The sequence below is a fragment of the Cavia porcellus genome, unplaced genomic scaffold, assembly GCF_034190915.1.
Source record: "Cavia porcellus strain 051 isolate PalLab524CR breed Dunkin Hartley unplaced genomic scaffold, mCavPor4.1 scaffold_2, whole genome shotgun sequence".
NCBI lineage: Eukaryota > Metazoa > Chordata > Mammalia > Rodentia > Caviidae > Cavia > Cavia porcellus.
In genome coordinates this window covers 146,996,215-147,016,425 of record NW_026947485.1, presented here as the reverse complement: position 1 = coordinate 147,016,425, position 20,211 = coordinate 146,996,215, and the positions used below count along the sequence as shown (strand labels likewise).

At 35.5% G+C, this 20,211-nt stretch overlaps 1 protein-coding gene across 1 annotated transcript in view; it reads right to left on the bottom strand.

The window, feature by feature from the left end:
- Slco6a1 (solute carrier organic anion transporter family member 6A1) overlaps positions 1-20,211 on the bottom strand; it is a 69,053-nt gene that overhangs the window by 20,042 nt on the left and 28,800 nt on the right. Inside the window, exons 5-7 of the mRNA XM_013145525.2 lie at positions 10,172-10,278; positions 9,236-9,345; positions 6,454-6,598 (exon numbers count right to left, since the gene is read on the bottom strand). Of these exons, the coding sequence (XP_013000979.1) occupies positions 6,454-6,598; positions 9,236-9,345; positions 10,172-10,278 (362 nt within the window). The remainder of the gene's footprint in view (positions 1-6,453; positions 6,599-9,235; positions 9,346-10,171; positions 10,279-20,211) is intronic.

Sequence of the window (20,211 nt, the reverse complement as noted above, 5' to 3'; positions counted from 1 at the left end):
AACACAGCTCTGGCTTCCAGGATCCTTGGGTGGTTGAAGAGGACTTCTAAGTAGAAAAAGATTCACTAACACCAGAATAAATTCATTAATGTAAGGCCAAAGAGACACTCACCACGCGGCACCCTGAAGCTTAAACAAATAGCTTACATAAATAGGTGACTTGGAGTTTGCATAACAGTCTGTCTTTAGAACAGAAATTCACTGCCTCCCTCAGCAAACTCTGAGTGCAAGAGCCAAGGGGCATCTAGAGAGCAGTTCTTTGTTAGGACTAAACTGCCCTGAGATCAGAACACCCAGCACAATCACATCTTGGGGTCCCTCTGGGCATCTTGCTGTATTGGCTGCATAGGTGGAGGCCATGGCTTGGGGAAGTGCTTCTGACTCAAATCTTTGCGCATTTGTGCCCTGATGAGCAAGGCTCCTGAGGGAGAGGGCTGGGGAGGTCACAGGATTCAGAGACCCTGCCATATGGAAAGGAAATCGACACCAGTCATGTGCGGTTACACCAAGGAGCCCCTTCTGAAAGTGCACAGATGAAGTGTAGCGAATTCCAGAGTTCCACAACCTCCTCTCCTACGCAGAAGTGGTTGGTTTAATTGCTTGCTCCACTGAGCATTCTGGGGACCAGCCATGGCCTGGGTATTTGCCAGGCCTGAGGATGCACACACTGAAAGCCTATGGACTATATACCATTCTGCTGAAACTTGGTCAGTCAGAAGTGTTTGCTGCACCCTGACATGGACCATACCTGCCAAATGTGCAACTAAAGACCTCCAGAGCAAATGTAGAGCTGGAAATGTCATGTTCTACCCACACTCAGTCCAAAAAATGTCTTTCTGTAGCTGGACTAGTCACAGCCCCTAGATGAGCAGACTAAAAGCCTTAGGTGAGAATATACTTCTGACTTGTTAACATCCTCTTAACCTGTGAAATGCAGGGTGCAACCTGCCTTCCACCCCAACTAATTTGGCAAGAGCCAAGAGAAATTATAAACTTCAGCTGTAACCCATCAACCCCTCCACACATTGCAGAGTGCAACCAGAGAGAAGCTTTTCAAAGCACCTGGAATAGGGGAAATTTTTTTACTAGTTTTTTTCTCCCCTTCTATTCTATTATTATTGTTGCTTTTATTATTCATTGTTTCCTTTTATCTTATTTTAATTTCTTAACTGAATGTTTTTCTTTCACTTCTCTTCTTTCCTAATTTTTTCTTTTCTTTTCCTTTTCCCTTTTTTTTTTGCAGCTCACTGAACCAGTTCTAATCCTTTTCCCTTTTTAATTCTTTTTATATCACTTCCTTTGCTTGTCATTACATAGTTTTATTCTCTTGCAAGAATCTCCCTTTTCCTCCCCCACTGTCTTCCTCTCCCTCTCTTCTCTTCCTCTCTCCCCTCCCACCTCCCTGTCTCTCTTCCTCTCACCACCACCTTACCTTCCACCCAGTGCTGGGACTTGAGCCCAAGGCCTGGCACACATTGAGTAGGTTCTATGCTGATGAGCTACATGCCAGCTCACCTGGGAGGAACCAAGCCAGCTTCACCCATAAGCCTGTCCCACTCAAACAATGATGGGAAATTCTGTATAAATAAAAGGGAAGACATTGACTTCCAGATATGACCCATCCTAAGGTGGCCACAGATAGGAGAAGGCTGAGGTTTTGCCCTAGTGGAATACCTTCACAGATCAGCACAGAGCAAAACCGTGACTATAGTTGATTGCTTGTACCTATGTACCTATATTCCTACAATAAATTTCAGCTGTACTTGGTCTGATTGAAGAGGGCCGATGACTATCAAGGCGATTCCCACTGGAGAGGAGTTGAGATTTCAGTCTCCATTCTTCCCTGTGAAGCACCCAGATCCATACCTATGTGCAATCAGAGGACAAGAGTTTCATGCCCTTCAACAGATCTGATGCAACCAGCATCACAATCACTTTCAAGGAACTATCAACCGTGCCTCAAAACCTGAAGAGACAATAGGTCATTTCAACCCCAACCGAGGATGCTCTGAGCCCAGAGCCACGAGTTACAACCAAAGAAACTATAGGGAGAGCATCCTAAGGAGTCCAGTAGGAAATAGTCCCAGCATTATACAACAAATCAACACTCCAAGGCACATCAATAGAAGAAAGTTGAATATCACGGAGGCCACCACTTGAAAGTGGCAGTTGTATATTCCCAATTACTTTACAATTTCAAGGGCTGGCGATAGTATGATTCCTGAGACTAAGAAAAGATACACATGCTATCTAGTATAGTGTCTCCTGAAGTCAAAGACAAGCATGATCACTTTCTCTTATAAAAGATTTTGATTTCTGAAAGTTAGGTTCCTTTCCTGTAACACAATTCTGTGTGTGCAGATGGTACCTGGCCTTTTTTCACATTGTTTTATGGTAAGTGTGGCTATGTAGGCCACACTGTAGATGTGCTACAATTTCACAGAAGTTTCAATCATTTTTACTAAGAAGCCTCTGGACAGGACGCTTCCTTGTAAATCAATATCAGGTCTGACCTATTGTGACCACTACTATTAAGATTAATCATGGTCAGACAGAAAATTCCTTTTGCTTTCAGGCAACAGGTAATGGAGACATGCAAAATACTGAGTGTAAAAAGAGGGAAATTTACAACCACTATGTGCAGTGACCAGGTGAACTATCAGAACTGTAGTTGATCTGCTTGAAAGATGAGGGAGTAGAATGCACTTCTTAATGAAATGTCAGTCTATCTTGGAGTTTACCACATCAACTTGGCATCTGTTTTAAGGTAATAATAAAAGCTCTGAGAGGTTTTTGTCATGTATTCTAACTGCTACAAGATACCTATGTTTCCCCCAAGACAAAATTCTGTGTGACACATTGAATAGAATTTGGACTATCCCTGAAAAGAAAGTAAAGTGGCCTATGGCTGGTGCTTTAGACAATTAAAATGTGCTTTTGTTGTCATATGATGATGTTGCAACTCCAATTTCTAAGTTTGTAACTGAAAGTTCTGTTCTATAAGCTTTCGCCAACACCCAAAATGATAGCAGAATACATTAATTGCTATCCAAAATGTCTTCCTTTATCCCCTTTTGTATGATTCTAGAAAAAAAATTCCCAACTTTGAATATGAACCTAAATTTAGCAGGGCTAGAAAAGCATAAAGTATTTCAACTTAGCAGACTTTATGGTCAGCGAGTAAGGTAATAAGGAATGGAATTTTACAGCAGATTAATAGCCTGTTGAATTTAGTTGTTGAACCTATAGTTCTGGTAATTTGAGATACTGTGATGTAACCAAATTTAACATCAATTGCTGGCACTTTATTTGCTATATTGGACATTATCAAGACCTCTTTTTGTCTTTCATTGTCACTTAAAGATAAATATCAATTATCAGTCTTGCTGCCAAGCCACAAAAATATACATTTGCTGTATCTCCTAAGAGGTACCTAAACTCCTGGGAGGAGTCATTTGCTACAGGACAGTGAATCAAACGTAGAGTGAGCAGCACTTCACACGAGTGCACAAAGCTTTCCCTGATAGATGACAACTCAGTGACTTTCATTTGGTATTTTCAGAACATCAAGGGTAAATGATAAAAACTAATAAAATTCAAACTTCTCCTCATGTTTCTCAGGAGCCATGGAGAAGATTCTCTCCAGTAGTTAAGGAAACGTATGTAGAAGGGACTCTGCCCATGTCATCAGGATGGCTCCTCTGGCTGCACTAAAGTGCTTGTCTACGACCCAGTGAAGGTCTACTTCAAGCTCCCTCACCCTCCTCCACCCGAGAGGTCAAAGTCTCTGAAGAAGCAGCTTGGCTTAACTCCAGATAGATCATAGCAAATGTGGACTGAATCTGCCTGTTGATCAGTGTTGAAAAAAAGTACAAAAGTAACTTTGTATCTATGACAGTGTAGGAAATTGTCTATTTCTGATATAATTATTGTAATACCCTTGCTTAAGGCAATAGTTTCAAACACTGCTGAAATAAACCCATCTGTTCATGAGGAAAAAAAAAAGGAAAAGTTAAATTTTTCCTCCCTCCAAACAAAAAGCAGATTAGCATCACTTTGGGCATCAGAGATAGCAGATGATCTATTAGAGCATTCGGGTATGCTTTTAATCAGATAAACCACAGTCATATGAGCCCTATGAATTACAAGGTTTCATGGCTAGAGATTTTGTAGACTGGGGCCTCTAGAAAAGGGAGAAAACTTCAACTAGGATATTTTCTTTGGGTAGAAGACTCACTGACCCGCTAAAATAGCTACCTTTTGAAAAACAGCTATGCACCTATTAATGTCCTTTTGTCAAAACAAAAGCCTTGAAACATAAACTCTAAACCTCTGGGGACTGACATCCTCATTTTGGTATGAGCCGAACCTAGCGCACAACCAACTATTTGACAAGTTTTACTTGTTCAATGGAAATGATATTTTGAAGAACGTAGAGGTGGTGGTCATAAAAGAAGTTATACATACAAGGAAACACACTAAGTAGATCATATGCCTCAGTAGACTATGGAAATCTTTCTAAAATAAAGCTGCTCTTGTTACTCAGCAGAGCTCCCCAAAGGGATTAATGACACATTATTTATATCAATCCTGAGGGCAATTATCTCTATAATCAGCACAATTCAATTATAAAAGGTGATGCAACATTTATCCTTGAAGCTGAGTGAAATAATGACACCAAATTTTCCCTGGAAAGCACTCTGGCAAGCCTAAGTCACTGATTGGCATTGTTATTAATGACAGAACTGCCCAAAGCTTCATCCTTGTAGGTCAATGTAGAATATGCAGGTGCTCTTATGTTCTAATATGTCTAACAAGACGTTGACTAAAGCTCAGGCTATGTGAAAACTTACAATACAGAAAATTAAAGGAAAATCTCATAGCTAAAGAATTTTGTGCATCTGGCTGGGTCCAGGATCTTGAAGGCACAGTTGAGACTTTTCCTGCTGGTGGTCTTATCCCATGTCTTGCAATTTGTTAGAGGCTTAGCTAAGAAACAAATCAAAGGTATTTGCTTCACAGCCTCTGTTGACTAGATTAACAGTGATAAATACTGCACTTATGGGAAGTATATCATCATGGCCACATTCGTATCATATTTTAGCTTTTTAGAAAATGTGTGGCTTGACAATGCTCGGACTTTTATAGAAAGATGTATTAAATAATTACCTTATGTTCAATGTTTCTGCATGTGTTAATATGTCTTTTCTATCTGGTCCACATATTTTGTGTTCTTTGGCTCTTTCATTGTTTCATTTTTAACTCACTGATTTCTGCCTATTAATATCCTCTTTGATTATTCCTTGACTGATCAAAAGTTTCAGCATGAATCCTTAACCCCCCATAGCTAAATATAATTGCTACATTTCCTGCTTTCTTATTAATGCTAGAAGCTTATGACATTAATTCCACTAGAAACCTCTTTTTGGAAGCTAAAGTCTTAATAACTAGTTAAACTGTAATAACTAGTAATAACTAGGTATATACAATGACGCTCTCTTTTAATGTCAAAACATAAAACAGCCTTTACAAATGAGCATAAGGAGATATCACTAAGCCTATTAGAGACAATTGCGTATCTGTCAATATAATGATACAGAGTGACATATCCACAAAACAGAGTCCCCACAGGACATTTAGGATGCATTAAATAGATGTACATCAACCTATGTGTGAAGAACATAACTTCTGATGAGAAAAAGAAGGAGCAAAAGAATGTGTAAAATGATAAATGAATTTTAGAAATGGGTTAAATATAAACAAAAAGATAAGCAGAGACCCGAAGACAAATATGGATAAAGAGGATTCAGTGTAACTTTAGAGAAATGGGTGTGGAAGGGATGTGAATGTTCTTATAACACTTTGTTTTATAAAATACGATGGCACAATATTTGACTTTATTCTCTTCCAAAAAAAAAAGTAATAAGAACTAAGGAGTAATAAAACCCAAAATGTGTAAATTTTGTTGTAGAAAAGAGAGGGAAAGGAGGTGCTCTAAAGGATACAACTGCAAGTGCGTTTAGGGGTGTTAAATAGCTGACCATGTTAATGTTTTTGGTTGGATCATTGAACACAACTGTTTGCAGTCTCACTGTTTGAATGTCCACTTTGTATGCTTTGATACTGTGACTTGAGCAACTATCTCTAAGACGATAATGTGTAATCTATTAACTGGTGATTTCTTTTTTTTTTTTTTTTTTTTTTTTTTGTAGTTCTGTATTACTTGTACCCTTACACCGCTTTGTTTTGTTTTGTTTTTTCTCTTTTTCCTTTTAAATAAAATTTAAAAAAAATATGATGGCACAATAGCACAGTTCACATTTTTTAAAACTTCAGTTAATAGTACTTAAGTATATTTCTCTATTTTATGCTTACTGGAAATATTTAATAAATGCATACTCACGAAGACATCACAAAACGTTTGAGATGATAATAATATGAAGGAATGACTACCTGTAAGTGCAGTTGCTGTTGCGGGTGCTAATATAAACTGAGTTTCTAAATATATAGGTAAAAATTCAGAGGCTCCAATAATGATTAAAGATTCTGTAGCTTTAGATAGTGTTTGGCACAGAAACACTGGATTCTTCAGCATAATCTGTAAAGGAAATACCATTTATCAGTTACTTTGTTATGTCAAGAGGATTAGATATATTAATTTATATATATTCTATATATAATATACATTATATAATATTTAATGTATTAATATGTTAATGATCAGTCTGTAAAGAAATTATAATTCCCAGCATATGCTATGAAGGTTTGTGGTACTTTGTCACAGAGCAGTGGATAATTGGCACATCCCACATAAGTCACAAGTACTTGATAACATTTCTACTTTTCAAAATATCCTCATGCAGACAAATGTAGTTTCACAAAGCTTTCTTCTGTACTTATGTAGCTGTAAACGTAACTAAACTTTTCTTAGCCATTTGAGGGCTTTGTGTGTGTGTGGGTGTGTAATGATTATTTCTATTTCTATTAATCTTTCTGAACATTTTGTGTAGAATTTTTCTTGCTCATGCTAGGTATTAAGCTGGATTTAGAGATCTCTTACCTGTTCACTAATATTGTATGTAGTTTTCTTCCTAGAAATCTTTGGCTTTATGTAATCTAATCTATAAAACTTTACTGAATATTTTATACTATCAAAATCTTAACACTGTCCCATTTCTATGTTACAAAATATTTCTCTGTGTTTTGAATTTCAAAAGTTTGTTATTTTTAGGTGTGGTAGTACAGGACTATAATTCCCATATTCTGGGAGGCTGTGGCAGGAGGCTTTTTTAAAAGCCTGGGAATATAGCTCAGTATAAAGGTTAGTATACTTGCCCCAAATTTTGGTAGTCACCTTTCCACATAATGTGAGGTAGACATCTTACCTCATTTTTTACATATAGACAACAAAATTTTTCCTCACATACACTACACAATTATTCTTACTATAATTATTTTATCATGTTCAAAGTTATATATAGTATATGTAGTTTATATAATCTATTGCTAGTTCTCTTCCTGTTCTTTTACTTCTATTGCTTTGTACAGAAGAAATGTTATACTATTTTTACTAGTATGGTTTTGTAAAATATTTTAATATGTACTAAGTTCAATGCTGTTTGCTTGTTTTGAGCCATGTGAATTTTACAATTAATTTTTCATTCACTCAAAAAACAAAATTCATATCTACATGACCATGACTGCTATAGTCCTATTCATAATAGCTAAGCTATGACATTAACTTGGATACTCATCAACTGATGAATGAATAAAGGATGAAAGAAATGTAGTATGCATATGCAACTGAATATGATTTACCCACAAAGAAGAATAAAATCTCGTCATTTGTAGCAGAATGAAATGGAGCTGAAGGATGTATTAAGTTGAATAGATCAGACTTGTGAAAACAAATACTGTGTGTCCTCTCTCATACATGGAATCTAAAAATAAAAGTTGCCATGCATACTGGAAAGTGAAAAAAGGACTGACAAAAGTGTCTGTAAAACAAGCATCAAAACACAGATAGAAGGAGTAAGCTCTTGTGTTCTACAGTCTAGTGGGTTGACTACCCTTCACAATTACTCCATATCATATGGAGATCTAGAAGAGAGAAGCTCAAGACATGAAACACAAAGAAATGATACGAGCAGGGAAATGCAACTCACTGTGGTTTGACTGGTGCATTTTGTGTGCAAGTGTTGAAATATTACAATGAATCCAATTAATACACATGTTAAACACATGTTTGAAACTTTTAAAGAAACAACTTTAAAACATTCCTGTTTAAATTTTGTGCAATATTTTCTAAACAATTGTATCTTAATTTTAACAATATGGAAAATTATAACTGACTTCTACATTGTTAAAATATGTACATGTATACTCTAATAAAATTAAATTCTAAAAAATATTAGAGAAATGCAAAAAACTACAAGAAAGGGTTCATGATTTGACAAAAAATATTTAGTGAATAGAAACCAAAATTGTTTTATGCAACATTAAAAACAAGTGACTAGAATGTGGGGGAAAGAAAGAAAATTCTGAGAAAATGAGGCAAGAAAATATGGTTGACTCTCTTATGAGTCTTGAAAGTCCTATTTTTGAAGTATGAAAATCACCTACCATGTCATCTGAGAAATTACTAGATAAAATTTATATATGAATAAAACAATTGTGCAGGCAGCATTAAAAAAAGATTATTTTGTGGGAGAAGAGAAAAGAAATGCAAACTGATTGGACATTGATATTTTTAATGCTATGATATGTGTGTGCTAGTTCTGTTTCTCACCCAAAGAAGCAAAGGTTCTTCATTTCATTCTGTGTTGAGATATTTTGCCTAAAATATAATGTTTGCAGGTTTATGTGTTTACTACTAAAGTTTCCTAAATAATTTAAGCATAGTAAAATTCATGTTGGTGTGAATACATCATTCATTAAAGAAACTTCTTATTTCTTAGGGGAAAACAAATGCAAAATAACATAGACACAAAATTAAAAGAAATACAAAAAAGACACCTGGTATTAGTCTCCTACTCTGGCCAGGTTCTTGGCAATGTCATTTATATAAATACTATTGTATGTTCTATTCATAGAAAATAAATAATTAAAATTTAAAAACTCAGAAACTTTCACGCAAATTTAAATTTAATAATTATGGTCATTTTCTTAAGCCCACTATCAGAAAACTGTACTAATGAACTTAAATAGCAAGTTTACAAAGAATATTTTAATTTACCCAAACAACACCAAACAAATCCTTAATACTTGCTCCAAATTTCCAGTGTTGGAGGTCTTTCTCAAACAAATGAAACTCTCTTCGTTTCCTATCTCTTATCTTTGCTGTATCTGGAAGTTAACAAGGAAAACAATTTATTTAAAAAATAAACAAAACACAAATATACAAATCCTAATATACCTAATTTTTGGAGGGGAGGCTAGGAAGACATTTTCAAACAAGCTGAGGTCAATTCAATTAATTAAAAGACACACTCTTGTAAAATAATGCTGTTTTAGAGGTAATGCAATATTGACAGAATGTGACAATGCAAGACAGCTATATTGGTACCACCTACCACTAGCTTCCTATGGCTACTAAGAACTTGAAATGGATTTCCTATAATTGAGTATATTTTTAATTTAGTTCAAACAGATACATTTGACAAGTGGCTGACGTGTTTGACAGCCCACCTCTAAAATTTAAAAGAATAAACTCTGCTCTTACTAAAAATATTTTGTAAGGATAAAATATACCATCAAGAGAGAATTGTTTGTTCTGACTTTGCATGTGGTTTTTTGTATTTGCAATAGTTTTAATAGTGATTCCATCTTATGAAAATTTCTCTGAGCTGGTACAAACATTAAAGCAAGTTAGGTAGCTTTAAATATGCTTCATATTTAAAACTCAACTATGTGCTTTAAACATAAATCATTTACAAAGCAAACAGTGAATATATATATATATATATATATATATATATATGATTTTGCTCCATAAGTAAAATATGTGCCTATGTGTTGCCTTATTTGTTCAAAAATATTAGCACGTGACACTATCTTTATGACGGACCAGTAAAAGATTGGTATTCACAGGCAGATGTACTTCGGCCATGCTGTGAGAATCGGAGAGGAGAAGCTACTGATCTTAATTAATTAATTATAATTTTATAGTCACCTCCTATAATGCGTGGAAAGCATAACAATGGTATTAGTGTAGACCATGCAAGTGAAGCAGCAACAATAAAATCATGCCACCAGTTCTTCTTCTGTCCTGTATCAACACTATGCAGAGAAAAATGAAAATTTCAGCTTTCGTCACTTTATTAAAAACAAAGCAATAATTATTAAAAACAAAGCCTTAATCAATCAGAGAGCACATGGAGGATTTTTTTATTAATCTGTACTAATTTGTAATTTGTCACTATCACTTGCTGGTTTTGTTGACAGATAATGATTATTGGTCTTCCAATTACATTACTCTTCTGACTAAGACTCAGGAGCTTCGTTTTTTTCACTTTTGAGCACAACTATGATTTCTAACTATATATATCATAATACATACAGTGTGATTACCATGTAAGGGTGTATACTTGTATACAAAGAAGATTCAGGTGAATCAAATAAATAAAATTAAAAAATATAAACAAAAATTTGATAGGGTGACTTGTATATTTCAGATAAATTTTAAAATGAAAATATTTTTCCTACCAGAAATAATTGATTGGAAAACAAAATGATGTAATGATCACTAACAAAATGTACAAAATATTCAGAAATAAGCCTACCAGAATATATTCAATAAACAATACAACAACACTTCACTGAAAGGCATAGAAAACAAAGAGAAAATCACATGATATACCATGTTCTTGCACAGAAAATTATTTCCAGTTGATATATGAATTCAAACCAAAATGTTTTGATTATAATCAGAGATTATCAATATTAACTGGAACAGTAATTTTACAAAAATTGTCTCTGATGCTTGGTGAAAAGTAATAAGAGGGTCCCACCCAGAATGCAGCACCTTCAGTATAACAAAGGAAGCCACACTACCGGGAAGGACCTGGGCTCTATCCTCTGTAGGAACCACCGATCCTGTGAGCACTGGCATTATCCAGCATCCACCTGAACACCTGCCCTGTGGTCTACAACCAACAAAGCCCAGAGAGCTGGTCACTTTCCGTATCCACCAATGTGAGCATGGACGAGCTTTGATGTGGATGGTAACCAGAGTAGACAGAATAGCCAGAGGGTACAGGGAGGATACCTCAAAACCCTTAGGCCTTAAAGTTGTAATTTCCTTGGCAGGAAATTATAACTGGCTGGATTGTAAGACTGCAGACCGTGGGAAGAAACCACTCAGTTAAAATCACAGGTGAGTTTTTTTTTTTACTTAATCTTTTTAAAAGTTCTCTGTTTTAAATTATTATTTTCATTCCTTTGTGTATTTTGCTTTGTTTTTGGAGAAGGTGGGTTTTCTTTTTTGGTCTTTTTTTTTTTCTGTTTAGTTTCTTTTCTCTCTTCCTCTCTTTCAACTTTTTTTCTTTGTCTTTTTTCCTTTCATTTCCTTTATTTTTCTCCATGCTTTTCTTTTTTGCTGTTGTTGTCTATTATTTCTTGTCATTTTTCCAACATTACTAATTTCTTTCTACTCCCCAGTAGGACCAGCTATCTTACATTTCTCTCTTCCATCTCATATCTTACTGATTCATTTTTCAAATTTTTCTTATTTCACTCTGGTTCTCCATCCTCTCTAACTTTACTAGTGTAACTATTAAGTTCTATGAATCTCTGGATAGCTGCTTAATTTTATGTTATTACTGTTGATTACAGCTATACTGTTAGTCAAGGTAAAGTTTGATAGACATTTAGTAGAAATTTACAGAAGATAAACAGAAGGTCACTATTTGGATTCTTTTAATTCTCTTATCTATAGAGAAGAGAATCTATATTATTAATCCTCCAAGTTTGTCAATATCCAGTTTGTCTTTCACATTATTGTCACTGCTTACATTATTATTGGGAACCTGGTCAAGAGTCTCGATTATGATTATCAGGAACCCAGCTAAGAGTCCATCCAGATTGTCAATATCAGGAATGCAAGAAAAATACAAAAAACAGAGACAAGTATCATATTCCAACAGTGGCTGAGAAGTCAGTGTCTCAGAATCCAACCTCTCTACTCCTAAAGCAGTCACTATTTACTAGCTGTATCCCGTGAACAGATGGGGTTAGTAAAGGATCCCAGTTCATCTGAAGACTTAGGCTCAAGAGGAAATAGATAATCTTATGCTTAGAAAAATCTTGACTTTGCATATAATCCTGAGATGACTCGCAAAAGCATAGATGATCTTATGCTTAGAAGTATCTTGTTCTTGAGTGTAATCCTGAGATGACTTAAGAAGGCATAGATGATCTTATGCTTGGAAGAGTCAATGGGAAATATCAGATGGGTGATTTCAACAATCTCAATCCTTCCTTTCATCCCACAAGCAAATACACAAAACCAGACACTGAACTTGGGGTCTCCAACACTTTATTACAACAGCCACAGCGATATTTGTTGATATTATTTATTTTTCTTGAGATTCAACATATGGATTACCTTGAGTCATTAATAATGCTGTGGCCCATACCTAGAAAACAAGGTACTGGACCAACTTTCTTCCCAAGTAAACACAAGTCACTGGGTTTTGCGACAGAGTACATTCAACTATTTGATCTTTGACAAAAGGGCCAAAATGCAAAAACTGAAGGAAAGATAACAAATTTAATAAATGGCATTGGTAAAACTGGATATCCACATGGAGAAGCATTGAGTCTGGACGTATCTCTCACCATGAACTAAACTAAAATCGAAAGAGATGAAAGAACTAAATGTTAAAACAAAAACATCTAACCTGCTGGAAGAAAAAATAGGTAAAACTCTTTAAGTCATAAACATAGCTAAGGACTTTCTGAACAGAATCCCACTTGCACAGAAATAGTATCAAGAATCAACAAATGGAATCTCACCAAATTGAAAAATTTGTGCACAGCAAAATAAGCAATCAACAGAGTGAAAAGTCAATGTACAGGTGGAAAAAAGTTTTTACCAGCTATTTGTCAGAATACTAGTATATAAAATATATAAAGAACACACAAAACTTAGATACCTAAAATCAAGAGCCATCAAAAGATGGGCAACTAAACGAATACTTCACAGAAGAAGTACAAGTGGTCAATAAATACATGAAGCAAAGCTTGAAGTTGCTGGCTGTTGGGGAAATGCAAATTAAAACTAAGCTGAGGTTCCACTCTACCCTAGTAAAGCCATCACCAAAAAATCAAATAACAAAGGCTGGAGAGGTTGAGGAAAGAAAAGGAACACTTCTACCTTGTTGATGGAATGTAAACTGGTAAAAACAATATGAAAATTGCTAAGGAAATTCCTCAAAAACTAAAACTAGAAATCCTATTTGACTCAAACATTTCCCTCCTAAGTATTTTCTCAAAAGATTTTGAAACATTAGATTACAGTGATACATGCCTACACAGCACAATTCATACTAAGTTAATCTTGGAAGCAGACTATCCAGCAAGAGATGAATAGAAAAAGAAAAGGTGGTGTTTACACACAGTGGGGTACTACTGTGCCACAGAGAAATAAACTTTGGTCATTTGTAGGAAAGTGGATGCACCTTGAGAATATACCTTTAAGGGAAATAAATAAGACACACAAGCTCAAGTATTGCACAATTTCTCTTATATGAGAAACGCAGATTATAAATAAAGGGTAAGGTAAAAGGTAGGTAACAGGAACTACAAAGACAGATGTTTCTCAAGGAGAAAGGGGATCAAGTGATGAAAGGAGAGGAAGGAGAGGAGGAGAATAGGATGAAAAAGGAATTAAAATGTTATTTACAAGTACCAATTCACCAGAAGGAATGTAAACATTATGTATTACAAATGTTTCCTACTCCGGGAGAACATGGAAGACAAATAACAGCAGCCACGGAGGCTCTCTGAGATTACCAGCTTAGAATCCAGGAGCGGTGCCGTGTGAGGAGTCCTACGCGAGGGGAGATGTACCTTGCCGACCCAGTAACAAAGCAAGCTGAGAGAAACCAACTGGAAATGCAATCCTGATGCTATAACAGGAACAGATAAAATCTCAGTGCAGAAGCTGGATCCCGCGTCATTGGAAGCCGCGATTTGAATGTCCTGCTGCCGATACTGCGTCCCAATCTGCATGGCAGGGAGAGAGACGCGGAAAGCTCTGAGAGTGGGAATCGGCTCAAACGGCGTTAAGAGCAGGACTGGCTCGACCTGCAGTGAGTGAAATGGGGACCCTTTCATAGACTAGGAGGCTCCAACAGAGGACATTCTGGGAACGGGCAGACTAGCCGGAACACAGCCCTGCAGTGACTTTAGTCGCATATTCCCCTCTCAAGCGGGAGTGGTGGGGAGCACTTGGCCTGGTGACGCTGTGGACTAAGATCCTGTAGGCTAGCCCAAATCAGGTCCCTGCACCTGCTGGTGCACCCTAGCAGTGAAACATTCAGTAGGTTGACCTGGAGGAGCGGGCCCAGCAGAGGCTGCCCAGGCATGTGTCTCCCTAGTACACTGCAGTGGGCGGGAACACCTAGCCAGCGGATTCAAACAAACTGCAACAGTCAAAGAGAAAAAAAAACTGGGCCTCCTACATATGCTTGTATGGAAGGAACAAAAAGTATGGGAAAAGGGAGCAACAAGAAAGGGTCCTCAGTCCCCAATCCTGAGAACACTGATGCAGGAAAGGTAAATGCAAAAGAGAATGAAGACAGAAAACATGCAATATCAGACACGGCGTCTATAGACATAAAACGGTATCTCGGGAGCCTCATAGACGAGTTCAAAAATGAAGTATTTAATGAAATAAAGCAAGAAATAAGTAGAATAGTTAGAGAAACGCTAAGCACCACCCAAGAAAAAACAGATGGTGGAATGGAAGGACAGAAAAAAAGGGGAGAATTGTTTGATGGAGAAAATAGAGAAAACATAGAATACGTGAAGCAGGTTCACAGAGATTACCAAGAAACTAAAAACTCTATTGAAAGCTGGCATAACAGCTTGAAAGAAACTAAGGATAGATTATCAGAACTGGAGGACAGATTTGTAAGGTGGGAGCATGAAATGAAAAACTTCTTAAAAATAACAAGAAAACAAACAGCAATAATACAAAGACTAGAAGATGACAAGAGGATCTATAACTTAAGAATTAAGAACATAAAAGAAGAAGTAGGGACTCAAGCAAATGAACTACAAAAGCTATTCACAGAAATAATCCAGGAGAATTTCCCTAATTTAGCAAAAGGTAAAGATACTCAGATGTATGAGGCATACAGGACCCCAGCCACCTACAACCCAAACAGAGCTACACCCAGGCATATAATAATCAAAATTCCAGAAATCCAATATAAGAACAGAATATTAAAAGCCATCAGAGACAAGAAACAGATCACTTACAAGAGAACACCCATCAGAATTACAGCAGACTTCTTGGCACAAACCATCAAATCATGAAGAGCGTGGGGGGAAATAATTCAAGTTTTGAAAGATAACAACCTCCAGCCAAGATTGATATATCCTGCACAACTGTCCCTAGAAATTGATGGAAAAACAAGGTGCTTCCAGGATAAAGAGGAACTAGGGGAATTTGCAACCACCAATTCAACTCTACAGAGATTACTGCAGGATATTCTAAAAATGAAAAATACCAAGATTCCAGAAACAATGGCAGAGCGGCCACAATGAATGGAGCAGAAAGCGAAATGAAGAGGTCAAACTGACAACTAGTGACAGAAAAAAAGCTCAGCAGAAATGAGCAGAGAAGGTTGGATGGTAGGAATAGCCATTTTGGAGAAAACAAGACATCATAATAGGTAGTGCTGATTTAATATCCTGTTGTTTTGAAGTCCCATCAAGCTTTTGTTCGTCTTTCTCCATCAGTTTTGACGTGTTGTATCTTACTGGATTTTATTATATGTGATAATATAAACAAAAACTTTTATAGACAAGGAGATTATACAGAAACCATTGTTCATTTTCTGTTAGTTGATTCTAAATACCCTGTAATACTGTCATTCTCTTGAATGGTTTTACATTGTCTTGATATGTTTGATGCTACAGTATACAAAGTTATACCCAAAGATTTTAAGGGAAGAGACACAATGGTAACTACTATTATGTCAAGATTATCTTGTGGTGAAACACTATTTTGCTTAAATGGCTATGTTTTGACCTGCACTGTTTTGTTGTTATGCCCTCTTTTTTATCTCAATCTCCTTTTTATTATCTACTTTTTCATTTTTATCCTTTTAATTAAGGGAAAAATAAATAAAAAATAGCAGGATATATTATAGTAACCCACTTTGATTTCCTATTAACTTGATTTGAAACTCTATATTGCTCTCACCATCTTGTTTTGACTGATTTTCCTCTATTCTGTTATGCTAGATAGTACCAAGTTTGAAAGTATAGGCAACAACTATGAAGACAATAAGATTCATTGTGACACCCATTCTGGTTGACTATTATCTTCTTTTGAAGTCCTCTAATGTCTCCAATGTTTTGGTTTTATTGGTCTTATTCTTTACTGTTTTGTTCAATTTTACTATAACTGATGACATAGGCAATTCTTTTTAAGATAACAAGAGGCATTATGGTAACCATTGTTGATCACCTTGTATTTTGTTTTTACATTATGTATTATGTCCATCCTTTTGATTTGACTGACTCTGTCCTGGTATGTCACATTTGGTTTTACTTTCTTCAAAAAAAAAAGTAATAAGAACTGTGGGAGTAATAAAACCCTAAATGTGTAATTGTCATTGTACAAAAGAAAGGAAAAGAAAGTTCTCTAAAAGATATAACTATATATATATTTAAGTGTATAAGATAGATAACCATATTGTGAGTTTTGTTGGATTATTGAACAAAACTGTTTGCAGTCTCACTGCTTGAAAGTCCCCTCTATATGCTTTAATTTTGTAACTTCAACAACTATTTCTAAGATGACAATATGTAATTAACTAGTGATTTCCTACTGTTTATTTTTTCTGAAATTCTGTATAACTTGTGCCCTTTTTCTGTTTTTTTCTTTTTTCTCCTTAAATAAAATTTTAAAAAAACAAGTATTTCCTAATAAAACAATAAGGTATGTTCATCCCAATAGTAATATTGACATGGAAATAGAAAAAAATATATTACAGGACAGACGAGAGATACCAGAGCCAAGAAAGAAGTTATACATACATTGAAATTTAATTTATGAAAAATATGAGTGTTAAAATCAGCACAGATTGGTGAAAGCCATAGTATCACTAGATAGCCCTTTGACAGAAAATTAGAAGCTTGCCCTATGCCTCAAATCATATACAAAAAACTCAAACTGTTAATTTTTAAACCCAAATAGAAGAGTGCTTTGTATTTCTATAGAGGGTAAGAATGATTGAAGCACCACAAAAGATTAAAGTTCTATGAGATAAAAAATACTGATATATTTAGCTACCTAAAAAATTTTTAGAGTTTATATAATAAAAGACTCCACTCAGAGAGTTTAGATACAGATGGGAAGAAAGGTCTGCCATATATCTAGCAAACAATATTTGTATGAATCTATGAAAACAATAGGTAATATAAACACAAAAAAGGAAACAAACAATGAATTCAAACTTATAAGAGATACAATATACACATTGTGGCTAATAAGAAATATTGTTTGAGTCATGGCTCTGACAATATATTTACTTTTAGTAATTGAGGATTAGAATTTAATAAAAGGAGCTATTTATATGGTATGAGAAATGTTTAAAGGAATCTGAACAGGAACACTTGGGAACTGGGCTCTGGCAATGGCAAAGAGCTAGTGTTACCTCCAAATCTGATGAGAACCCAGGATCCAGTAGTTCCATAAATCATAAAGAGAGTCATAGCATAAGTGCCATGAAAGAGGAGAGGTGGCCTTTACTCAAGACATACAGTCAAACCACTGAGACTCAGCAGAAAAAGAGAAGGAAGAATTAAATTCCAGGTTTTACTTCCATCTGACCCCAGCTCTCTTGCTGGTTATTCACTCAAACCTGTTCTCAAATGAAGCTAGACAGTAGGTGAGCTGATTGGGGTGGTCCGTCAGGGTCAATCACTTCGTATTCAGGGTAGGAGGTTGGAGAAAAGTACAGAGCAGTACTGTAGCAGCCAACAGGTGATATTCTACATGATTTCTAATTTCCAGTGCTGTGCCTAAGAATCTATTTTTCCTCTTTTCTTGACAAAAAAAATCTTTGGTTGCATGAAGAGAAAACCTTTAATTTAAATTCATTTTAGCTGATACACAGAACCTAAAAGTTGCGCACATTTATGGAAAACCATGTGATATTCTGATACATGCATATTTTGTGTAATGTTTAAATTAGGGTGGACATACTTATCTTCTCAAACATTAATCATTTTTATGGTGCAAACATTTAAATCCTTTCAGGTTTTTAATATACAGCATAGCATATTTGCATTCTCTTCAGTCACCCTATGGTGCAACAGCACACCAGAGCATCTTTCTCTTCTCTAACACTTGGTGATCAAGCTTGCACCACCGTTTTCCCTCTCTACTCTTTACAGCCTCTGGTAAACAATATTCTGCACTTCTATGAGATTAAATTTTTATGTTGCACATACAGTCATGAAATGCATATCTTTATCGGCCTAGCTTATTCCGTTCTACATAATTTCCAGTTCCACTCATGTGGTCACAAATGACACCATTTCATTCTTTTTGGAGGGATGAATGGTACTGCGTTTTGTATGTTCACCACATTCTCTTTAACTGTTCAGCAGCTGATGGGCATTTACAATGTTTCCATTTACTGAATGTGGTAAGTATTCCTACAGTGAAGGGGATAGTGCACAGGTCTCTTCAACACACTGATTTTGTTTCTTTTGGACATACACACAATAATCCAATAGCTGGATCCTATGCCACTTCTATTTGGAACATTTTGAGGTTTCTTCATGCGGTTTTCCATAATGGCTAGTTTTTATTTCCCCTAACAGCATTCAAGTGTTCTCTTTACTCCATATTTTTCCCAGTATTTGTTTACCCTTCTTAATAATAGGCATCCTTATATCAGTGAGGTGATATAGTTCTAATTTTGTTTCCATAATTCAGTAATGTTGAGCATTTTGTTGGATATCTGGTGGCTATTTATAGATTTTCTTTGGAAAGATGTCTATTTAGATCTGATCACTTTTGCTACTAAGTTCATTATACAGCCTAGATATTAATGCCTTGTCAGACATAAAGTTTATATTTTCTTTAGTTGTGTATGTAGTCTCTTCATTCTATCTATTGGCTACTTTGCTGTGCAAAAGTTTTTCAGTCTGATGTTTTCGTTTTATTTCTTGGGCTTTGTGGGTCTTTTTTAAAAATGTCTTTCTCATTAGAATGTCCTGAAGTGCTTCTGATGTTTTTTTTATTTTAAAACCAAAAGATAAAAATGATACAGAATTTCAAAAAATGGAAAATTAACGCTAGTTAATATATTGCATATCGTTTTCTTAGAAGCAGTTGTTCAGGCTACAAGATTTAGGCACAAAAAATGATCAAACAATAAAACAATGAGAGCACAAACTGTTCTTTCTGATGAACATACAGCGATTAGTAGTCTAATTATCTTGTTTTACACACACACACACACACACACACACACACACACACACATACACACACGTATACCTGTATGCATATAATCGTTTCTCTTCTTCCTTTTCTTCTTTACCCTATTGGAGTTGTTTTTTTCCTTTTGAGCACTTTCTTTCCTTTTTATTTTCACAATATCTATTATATATTTTGGATATTATCCTTTCAGTTTTTTTTACATTAGGGAGGCAATATGATATTTACACGAGTTGATTTACTTCGCTGAAAAGTATGGTCTCAAGTTGTATGCATTTACCTATAAAAGCCCCCACCATCATGTTTTCTTCTGATAGTTTTATAGTTTTAGATTTATATTTAAGATTTTAATCTATTTTGAGTTGAAACTAAAATTGGTGAGACATGGTGGTCTAGTTTCAGTCTTCAGCATGTGAATATCCAATTTTGCCAGCATCACTGCTTGGAGAAATTATTTCTCCAATGCATGTTTTTAATACATTTAGTGAAGTCTTTTTTTGTTTCCTACGTAGAACTTACTT